Source organism: Geospiza fortis, unplaced genomic scaffold (assembly GCF_000277835.1).
Source record: "Geospiza fortis unplaced genomic scaffold, GeoFor_1.0 scaffold114, whole genome shotgun sequence".
Classification (NCBI taxonomy): Eukaryota; Metazoa; Chordata; class Aves; order Passeriformes; family Thraupidae; genus Geospiza; species Geospiza fortis.
In genome coordinates this window covers 2691623-2702097 of record NW_005054383.1, presented here as the reverse complement: position 1 = coordinate 2702097, position 10475 = coordinate 2691623, and the positions used below count along the sequence as shown (strand labels likewise).

General features: G+C 49.2%; 1 protein-coding gene across 1 annotated transcript in view; it reads left to right on the top strand.

Moving 5' to 3' along the window:
• Window positions 1-8933, top strand: part of CUNH7orf26 (chromosome unknown C7orf26 homolog) — a 9703-nt gene extending 770 nt beyond the window's left edge. Inside the window, exons 2-7 of the mRNA XM_005425275.2 lie at window positions 4-190; window positions 1206-1427; window positions 3121-3286; window positions 4887-5414; window positions 7019-7058; window positions 8236-8933. Of these exons, the coding sequence (XP_005425332.1) occupies window positions 4-190; window positions 1206-1427; window positions 3121-3286; window positions 4887-5414; window positions 7019-7058; window positions 8236-8407 (1315 nt within the window). The 3' untranslated portion in view covers window positions 8408-8933. The remainder of the gene's footprint in view (window positions 1-3; window positions 191-1205; window positions 1428-3120; window positions 3287-4886; window positions 5415-7018; window positions 7059-8235) is intronic.
• Window positions 8934-10475: the final 1542 nt, after the last annotated feature.

The window sequence follows — 10475 nt, the reverse complement described above, 5'->3', positions numbered from 1 at the left end:
GAGCGACATCCGGCACTCGCTGCTGCGGCGGGACGCGCTGAGCGCCGCCAAGGAGGTGCTCTACCACCTGGACATCTACTTCAGCAGCCAGCTGCAGAACTCGCCGCTGCCGCTGGTGGACAAGGGCCCCACGGATCTGCTCGAGGAGTTCCTGTTCCAGGTCCCCAAGGAGCGCGGAGCGCCGCCCAAGGTGCGGCACCGACACCCCGGGCGGAGCGGGACGGGCCCGGGAGGCGCGGGGACGCACGAGGACAGGCCAGGAGCTCAGGACAGGAGCCCTGCTGGAGCCTGAGGCCTCAGGACGGGACAGACTCCCTCCGGCGCGGGCTGCTGCTGCGGGCTGAGGGCTGAGATGGGCAGCACTGGGTCCCTGGGGCTCTGTTACTGGAGATTGAGGGCTCAGATGGGCAGCACTGGGTCCCTGGGGCTCTGTTACTGGAGATTGAGGGCTCAGATGGGCAGCACTGGGTCCCTGGGGCTCTGTTGCTGGGGGCTGAGGGCTGAGATGGGCAGCACTGGGTCCCTGGGGCTCTGTTACTGGAGATTGAGGGCTCAGATGGGCAGCACTGGGTCCCTGGGGCGCTGTTACTGGGGCTGAGGCCCCAGGATGACAGCCCGGGGTCCCTGGGGTGCTGGTGACTGAGGTTTTTTGGCAGGGAGGGGGCTGCTGGCCAGTCCCTGATGGTTGCCCAGGATTCTGGGTGTGGTGGGGACCCTGGGCTCTGCCCACAGCCCCTGAGTGCTGCAGCTGGGCCCTGCCAGGGTTTTTGGGGGGATTTGGGACAGAGCTGGGGCTCAGAGACGAGCAGTGAGGAGCCACAGCTGCTGGTGGCTGTTGGGGTACGTGGTCCTGCAGCTCTCAGTGCTGCTGAGGCCAGCTCTGCCCTGCAGTGCCCTCAGTGCTGCTATTTGCAGAGGGAGGAAATATTTCCCCCCCCAGCAATGTCAGTCTCATCTCTCACTTGCAGGTGCAGCAAGCACCAGCTTTGGGTATCCAGGTGTTCAGATGAAACCTGGAGCTCTTCAGTGTCACCAGATAAATGCTCTGGTGGTTCAGGAAGCTTGAATGTGTGTGCTGTGCTTAAAGATTGAGTCCCTCAGCCCAAAGGGAAGCTCTCAGCCTTTGCTGTTCTGTCTTTTCACTTGGTTCCTGGTCCTTCAAGAGGCTCAGTGTATTTTACAGCTTTGCTTTTGTTTTCTTTCAGAGACTGACTCCACTTCAGGAACTTCAGCTCCTTGAGATCATGTGCAATTATTTCCAAGAGCAGACCAAGGATTCAGTCCGGCAGGTCATCTTTTCATCTCTCTTCAGCCCGCAGGGGAACAAAGCAGATGACAGCAGGATGGCCCTGCTGGGGAAGCTGGTCTCCATGGCAGTGGCTGTCTGCAGGGTTCCTGTGCTGGAGTGTGCTGCCTTCTGGCTGCAGGTACAGCTCCTGTGCAGGCAGGGGTGCCTGGGGGAGGGGTCAGGGCATGCTCCAGGGTGGGCACAGTGAGCTGGGGCACAGCTGGTCACAGTCAGCTCCTCCTCCCTGGCTGTTTCAGCTGCCCCATGGCTGTGCTCGTGTCCATTCCTGTGCTCTGGCATCAGGGAGAGCTTTGCCAATCCATTCATGTGCTGCAATGGGAGAAAAAAATCGTTTGGGTGGTTTTACTGTCAGTAAACCCTCCAAACCCTGCATATTGAAAGGGCTCAGTGGAGGGTTTGACCAAAGCAGGGAGCAAACCTTGGCCACGCTGCCTGAAGAAGCTGACTCTGGTGTTTGGGAAATAAACCCTCCCTGATGTGCTGGTTTGGGTGTGGAAGAGGCAAACCCCTGTCTTGAAATTTGGGTACAAAATACCTGTGTCTGTCTTCTGTGAATGCAGCAGGTTGGAGATCTCCTCTGTCTTCTCCTTTCCCACTGAGACTCCCCAGTGAGGGCTTTGGGAAGTGCACCTTTGTTCCTGCTGCCCTTGTGGGATGTGCAGAGGTCACAGCTGACACGGGGCAAGAGCAGGAAGGCTGTGCTGGCAGGGAAGGGGGGAGGAGGCAGAGCTCCTGTTTGCTGGGGGTCCCTTTTCTCCCACATGGTGACTTTTTGGGAGGGCAGGATGGGACATAACCTGGACAGCAGGACAAGGTGTATTTTTATTTCAGATGGCAGCTTTTAAGTGATGTGAGGATTCCACAGATTATTTTCTGCATCAAAAATATCAGGCATGGCAGCTGAACCAGTTGAACTACAGGCCTGTGTTAGAATCATGGAATCACAAAATGGTTTGTGATGGAAGGGACCTTAAAGCTCATCCCATTCCACACCCTGCAGGGACACCTTCCACTGTCCCAGGTTGCTCCAAGCCCTGTCCAGTGTGGCCTTGAACACTTCTAGACCAGGTTGGAGAGGCCACAGCTTCTCTGGGTGACTTGTGCCAGGGCCTCACTGCCCTCACAGGGAAGAAATGTTGCTGAAGTAGTAAAAAGAACCTCTCTAAGTCTAAATATTGATCTAAAAGGTTTCAGTTTTAAGCCACAGCTGCTGTAAACTTGTGACAGCGCTCACAGGGGTCTCAGGTTGAGGGAAGAGATGAGGATCTGACTCCATGTCTCAGAAGGCTTGATTTATTATTTTATGATATATATTACATTAAAACTATACTGAAAGAAGAAAGGATTTCATCAGAAGGCTAGCTAAGAATAGAATAGAATAGAATAGAATAGAATAGAATAGAATAGGAATGATAACTATGGCTCTGTCTTGGATTCTCTGTCCAAGCCAGCTGACTGTGATTGGCCATTAATTAGAAACAACCAACATGGGCCAATCACAGATGCACCTGTTGCATTCCACAGCAGCAGATAACCATTGTTTACATTTTGTTCCTGAGGCCTCTCAGCTTCTCAGGAGGAAAAATCCTAAGGAAAGGATTTTTCAGAAAAGATGTCTGCGACATAAACTGAAGATACCACAATCTATTTTGATATTCAGTACAGTGATTTTATTTCTGTGGGAGGGGGTGTTTGATGAGCTGACAGAGAGCACCCACAGCAATGCAGTGCCAGTGGGGCAGGTGGGGACCCAGCCCCTGGAGCATTCTGTGACAGGGGTGATCCGTGTCCCCCGTGTGCTGTCCCTGCAGAGGACCCCAGCTGTGTTCTGTGTGAGGCTGGCCCGAGCCCTGGTGGATGATTACTGCAACCTGGTGCCAGGCTCCATCCAGACCCTGAAGCAGATCTTCACTGCCAGCCCTCGCTTCTGCTGCCAGTTCATCACCTCAGTCACAGCTCTCTACGATCTCTCCTCAGGTAAAAGTGCCTCTTTCCAAGTGAGAGGGGCAGTGTCATGCACCCCGAGTGAACTGTTGTAAGAGATGTAACTGCTTGAATCCTAAAGAGGTGTTACCATGTAATTATTGCCAGAGGAAGCTCGGGGGTGTGGCTCATCTGGCCCTGGGTGAGAGTAAAAATAACCACTCTGGGGCTGACTTAGAATTCCAGCCTGGTTTGGATTGGAATGGACCTTAAAGCTCAGCTTGTCCCACCCCCTGCCATGGCAGGGACACCTTCCACTGTCTCAGGTTGCTCCAAGCCCTGTCCAGCCTGGCCTTGGACACTTTCAGGGGTTTGGAGTCCACAGCCTCTGGGAAACAAGGGAGAGGCTGTGCTGGAGAAGCAGCCAGGAACACCTGACACAAAGGGCGTTGTCCTCCACAGGGGGCAAAGGACATGGGACCTTGTTGACTGAGCAGCTCTGGGAGTGAAAGTTGGTCTGTCTGGGCTCAGTCAGCCCTGAGAGAGACTCAGGGCTGCCTGTCAGTCTGATCCCTTCCAAAAAGGGGTTTGAATGTTGGCAGGCTGGAGCAGGATTTCTGTGGAGCAGTGGTGAGAAACACAATCAACATAACTCCAGTGCACTCTTTAACTGTGTGTGTGACCTGCCAGTGACACAGCCTGCCTCAGGTTGTTGCTCAGACACTTGTAGGTGTCTAAAATGAGTTTGATTTAGCTCTACTCAGCCACAGAAAGCTCGTGGTAGACCAGAGAACAGCCATACACTGAGTACCAACACCACCTACAGTGCAGAAAAGCAAATGCTGTTGTTGATAAAAGAAATGCTTTGCACACTCTTCTCCAGATAAACAGCTTGGCATTACTGAGGGTGAAAGAGAGGTTCAGGCTTAGCCTTTATGTTGTTTTTATAAAGTATTTGGTAGAGCTCAGACCTTATTTTATATCCCATCATCATGTCAGAAGGACATGTCAGAAAGGAAATAACTTGAGTCATAGGAAGTAATTATTTAATTCCTTATTTTATTTGAGATGTTTTTGGTGACACAAGAAAAAGGAGCTTGCTCTTCCAATGCAGCATTCCCCCTGTGAGAGGATGATGTGTCAGGGTTTCTCTTGTCTGTAGTCAAGTTCATCTTTCACTTCTCACCTGAAGCTTTACATCATCTTATAATCCTTTATATGTCATGCAGTGTGTTTTTCCACAAGACATGTTTGTTTAGGTATGTAAGTATTAAAATGAATGAGTTAAGTTGTTGGCACTTCCTTCTCTTCACCCAACAAGCTTTTCCTATTTCCTTTGCCCATTGTACTTCCTGTGGCAAGGAATAAATGGAGACTTAAATTAGGGAAAAAATGAGCAGGTGATGGGTGGCAGAGAAGAAAATGACAAGAGAATCTTGGCTGGGAAAGGGGATAACTATCAGTGGTGTCTTTGGAATAGGTGGGGAAGGTGACAGGAACATGGTTGTGTCTTGGGAAAAACAGCAGAACTGGGGAGGTTCAGAGACTGTAATTGGGACAGTGTAGGATGAGTGTCTGTGAGAGACTAATTAGAACCTGAATTAATAAAGTAACAAAGGCTCAGCTTACCCAGCATTAACTCTCCTATCTGCAGATGACCTGATCCCTCCCTCAGACCTGCTGGAGCTGATTGTCTCCTGGATCTTTGAGGACCCTCGTTTGATCCTGATCACCTTCCTGAACACTCCCATCGCAGCCAACCTGCCCATGGGCTTCCTGGAGCTCACCCCGCTCACCGGCCTCATCCGCTGGTGCGTCAAGGCCCCCCTGGCCTACACCAGGAAGAAAAAAGCCTCTCTCTCCAATGGACACCCTCCCAACAAAATTGCCAAGGACTCGGCTTCAGGAGAAGACAGGGATTGCCACCAGCTCTATTCCAAGCTGCATCTGAGTGTCCTGCAGGTCCTTATGATGCTCCAGGGGCATTTAACGGAGAAAAACCTTTATGGGCGCCTGGGGCTGGTGCCCTTTGACCACGTGGTTCCTCTGGTGGAGGACATTAACAGACTGTCTGATGAGCTCAATCCTCTCAATGCATCCAAGGAGATTGAACTTGCTCTGGATAGGCTGGCTCAGCCCTTGCAAGTGGCCATGGCATCAGGAGCTCTCCTGTGCACCAGAGGTGAGTTGTCTGTGGGGCTGGCAGAGACCTGGCACAGGATTCTTCTCCTCCAGAAGTTGTAAGAGGCAGTTTTGGGGTGAGGGAAGTAAAGATCAAGATGTTCACAGTATAATCAGTAGTTTGCCCTGTTAGAAAGTGATAGTACACAAAATAGTTCAGGAAAAATAGCTGGATGGAGAGTAGGAAAGGAGAGATCACTGCTGTGGGTGTGTCAGGCATTGCTTTGCAGAGTGGGGACTGATCCACGGCCCTGCACTCTGCAACAGGGGTTGTATCTGGGTGTCTGGCATGGGACACTTTGTCCCCCTCAGAATTGCCTGTAGCTATTTAAAAAGCACTGTTTGATTTTCTTCAGTTTAAGTTCTCTGAGTCTGCCTGCTGGAGGAGAGGCCATGAAGCACATAAACCCCTGGGTGGGTGTGCTAGACAGAGAATGTGAAAAGCAAATAATTTATCTTCAACTGAAACTTCTGTCACTTCAGCTCACCTATAATGAGACCCCATTACAGGGTGTCCAAATTCAGCTAAACTCAGTAAAAAAGGGCTGCTAACATGGCTTTTGTCTGGCTTTCCTGTCTCCAAAGCCACTTCTTTCCAAAAGACATGCAGAGAGATAAAAGGGAAGTGGCCCAACACAGGGCAGGGTCAGCCACACAGACTCTTTTCTTATGATATTCTCTTTGAAACCAGACAATTTTAGGTTATACCAGAGGGCTTGAAGCTCTCTAACAGCTGGGGCATTAAGTGCAGACCACAACAGCCTCTGCCTAAGCAGGGATCTGATGCTTTTGTCCTGGCTGAACCAGTGCTGCTGGTCAAATTTCACTGTTCTTCCTCCTCATCTTTTATAAAGTAACTCTGAGTGTTATAAGAACAAACAGAAATCAGAAGTTTTTGATCTGAGGGCTGATTTCAGCTGTGTTTGTTCTTGGCTGGAACATTCTGAGCACTTGCTCTTTCTGTGGAAGGTAGTTCAGTGTTAGGGGCTGCTGAAATACCAGATATTTCAGTGTTCTGGGGTTGTGTGTGTCTACACAAGGAGTTTGTTCTTAAGCTGTTCCTGAAAACACTTTATCAATGGGATATGTTGTTTAATTCCTTGGCTCTAGCAATTCTGCTTAAGCAGAAGTTTGGAGATGGTAAAAAGGTGCAATTTCTAGTTGATAGATTCCAGCAAGAAAACCCCAACCCATTATTTACAGTGACAGTGGTTAAAAAACCCAAAACCAATATAAAACTGGGCAGAGTCACACCTTGTGCTTCCTATGTCTCAGTTCTTGTTGATGTACTGGTATTGCAAAATCCATGCTAAAGCTTATCTCTCTTAAATATCAAACATATATAACAATGAAGGGGCTGGTGGGGAGGGTTGGTGAAATTGAGAAACATTTTCTCTCCTGTGAAGGTTTTGGGCCTGAGAGAGGGATTCTGGATCTCTTGCTGCCTGATGATTATGACAGATTACTGACAGATTCAGTAATCAGTAATTAATCAGTAAAATTAATGATTATTCAGTAATCTGACCTTCCTAGAAAGGACAGCAGAGAGGAAAACTACTCTAATTTCTGCTTTATCCTTATTGTCAATCTTGTGTCCTCTTTCAGATGACTTGAGGACTGTGTGCTCCAGGCTACCACATAACAAGTAAGAGACTTTTTACAGCTGTGTTGGCTTTGATGCATGTTCCAAGACACTCAAGGGCTGCTGAGACAAAATCTCCTCTGAAAAATTGTCCTTGTGGAATTTGGCCTTTATTCATGTGCACTTTAGCACAAGGATGAAGGTCACACAGTGCTGGCTGCTTCTTCCCTGATTCCTGACAGAAAGGGCCTTCAGTGCTCCCACTGTGCATGATGTTTCCCAGTGTGTGTTACAACAAAGGCACAGGAAAGGGAAATGAAATTCCAGCAAGGAACCTGCCCTAAATTGTCCCATCTCTAATTCCCCACTGGTTTTACCTGACTCTGAGCTCTTGCCTTTGCAATTGCTTCTAGCTTTGCTATTGCTTCTTGCCTTTTTACTAAAAGAGTAGGGCTTAAAAACAATGGGAGGGAAAGGGAGAAAAAGTCTCCTGGCAGCTGTAAAGATCAGATTTGTGTCACTCTTTTCTTGGCACTCAGCAGTGTGAAAAACGCCAAGCACTTGTTTTTAAAATTTTAAAAGTTTAATAGTAATAAAGTGGTTATAAAAATAGTAATACAATTAGAGTAATAATAATTTGGACAATTTGAATTAGGACAATATGAGACAATAAATACAAAGAGTATGAATGTCCAGGTGCCTTTTTCTGGGCAACACAGCCCGAAAAAGGACCCACGTCAAACAGAGGATTAACTCTTAAAAGCAACAGCCTGTTGCATATTCATACACCTCATACCTGATGCATAAATTCCATTCAAACACAGGATTCTGTCTGGTCATCATCAACTTCTTCCTTTTAATCCTGACAGCGCCTTCAAGGCAGGAAGAAGTTCATTTCTTCTGATAATGGGGCAATAAATTCTTTTTCTCTGAAAGATTGAGGTGTCCTGGGGCTGCTGTCTGGTGTGAGAGCCTCATTCCTTTCTTAAAAAAAATCCCACTAACATAGTTCTTATTTTAACTACAAAAGTTACCTTTCAATTACAAGACTACATTTATTATTAAAATGTTAATACAGCACTACTAATCAACACATCAAAATACATATGGTAAATATCTGCGTAGAGCCACGTAATACACACTTTTCACAGCAGCGCTGTGAGTTGGATGTGAATTATCCTTAGAGCCACGACAAAAGCTCCTCTAATCGTGTCCCTCCTGTGTGAATTTCTTCCCGCAGCCTGCTCCAGCTGGTGATTTCGGGCCCGGTGCAGCAGCCGACGCACGGGGCTCTGCCCCCCGGCTTCTACCCGCACATCCACACCCCTCCGCTGGGCTACCCCGCGCTGCCCGCGCACCCCGTGCAGACCTTCATCCCGGGCGTCGCCTTCCCCTACCGGCCCATCCGCTAGCCCTGAGTGCCGGCAAGCCCCAGAGACGACAAACAAACGCCTGGGAAGCGCCTTTTCCTCTCGGGAGCAGCAGAGCCGAGCTCCGCCCGCGGCCCCGGGCAGCGCCGCGCTGGGGCTGGGGGCGGGATGCACCTCCCGGGACAAAAGGAGGGGACGGGAACGGACAACATCAATTCCTCTGCAATTCCTCCATCCGAGCCTCTGAGGGCTGTGGAAGTTTTTTTTGATGTTCCTAAACCTCTGCGGGCTGTGGAGGTTTTTCTGATGTTCCTCCATGGTGTTTTGGAGCTGTTTACAGCAGGGTGAGCCCGGCTGCTCTGGCTCTGGGAGGGCCTTCTGTGATTTTTTTTTATTTTTTTTTCCCCCAAGCTATTCCACTCCAGCCTGCTTGTTTCTTTGTAAATGTTTGTATCTATAGCTACAGAGGATGTGTACACTGTATATTTTTGGAAGGCAGACGTTTGTTTCTGAAGCACAAGGTAGAGTAAAGCAGCACTTCCTATTAAAGGAAACAATTTAAGAAGCATCAGAGCAATCTGCTGCTTTCTTTTTCGAACAATTTCAAACAGTTGGATTCTTCTCTTTCCAGTGATTAGAAGGTCCAGCTTGTCAGGTCTGTGCTGGGGTGGGGACAAAACCCATCTGGGGCTGCTGTGACCCATCAGTATGTGCTCTGCATTTTGATCAGCTGCACAATTTTGCTGGGATTATATTCTAGCCAGTGAAGAGTGTCAGATTTTTAAACTGCACAAGAGCACCTGGTTCCTGCAAAAACCAGACATGTTATAGCATGGGAAAATGAATTTTTGTTGAAATGGAATTTCACCAGCCTTGGTATATTTGGTGTGTGGTACAGAACAGCAGATCTGATGGAATAGATTTCCAGTGGCTCCAGGTATTACAGCAGAAGCCCAGAGAAACTAATACCAACAGAAACTAAAAGAGATTGTTTGAAGATCTGTCTAGGATTTTCATGCTGGGGAAATACCCTGTACACACCTCACTCAGTGCTTCTTGAGAATTTGGGGTGAAATTTGGGGTGTTTTGTTAATGCTGGCTGAAAAATTGGCCAAAGGCTGGCAGTGCTGTGCTGGCCAGCTCTGAGTGCAGCCCAGGAATGCATGGAACCATCCTGGGATGGACAGCAGAGCTTGCCAGAGGGGTGTGCAGCCCTCTGCTGTCCTGCTGTGCTTCTCTGCAGGATGGAAAAGCAGGAAAAAAGGGGTTCCTCCTACACATCAGGGGGGTGACAAAGAGCTCTGCTGCTGCTGTCCTGTGTGAGGAGATGTGGCACCTGTGGTTCCACACTGGCTGCAAAAAAAAAGGCAAATTAAGGTGGGGAAATCTGATTGGAATGGAACAGCTGGCAAGGAGACTGTGGAAGGAAGTTATTAATTATTATTAATAATAATCATGGAGTAGTTAGGGTTGGAAGGGACATCTGGAGATCCCCTAGTCCAACCTCCAGTTCAGCTGAACCCATAATAAAAACAGGATTTTAACTTTTGGTCAGGCAGTGGGACTAGGCAATCCTTGTAGGTGCTTCCCAACTGAGATATCCTAACTCATCTCACTTTTTAGAGCTTCAGCAACAAGGAAAAACCCTTCAGAACTTCTGACTTCAGGATTAGAACCGTGAATGGCACCAAGTCCTTTCACTGTGACAGTTCTGCCTCTTGTCCCTTTGGAGAACTGAGGGAAACTGCCAGCCAGGTGACCCAGGGGCCACCTCCTGCTTCCCAAGCACCTGAGGGGATTTTTGGGGGTCCTGGGGGGATTTTGGAGGTCTTGAAGCCTCCTGAAGGGTCTGTGAGGAGACTGGGGGGGTCCCTGAGGGGTTTTGGGGGTCCCGGGTGGGATTTTTGGGGTCTCGGGCAGATTTTTGGGGCTCCCGAGGGGGATTTTGGGGGTCTCAGATCCTCCTGAAGGGTCTGTGAGGAGACTGGGGGGGTCCCTGAGGGGTTTTAGGGGTCTCTGAGGGGATTTTGGGGTCCAAGGGGGATTTTGGGGGTCTCCGGTTGGAATTTGGGGCTCTTGGGGTCGATTTTGGGGGTCCCAGGGTTGATTT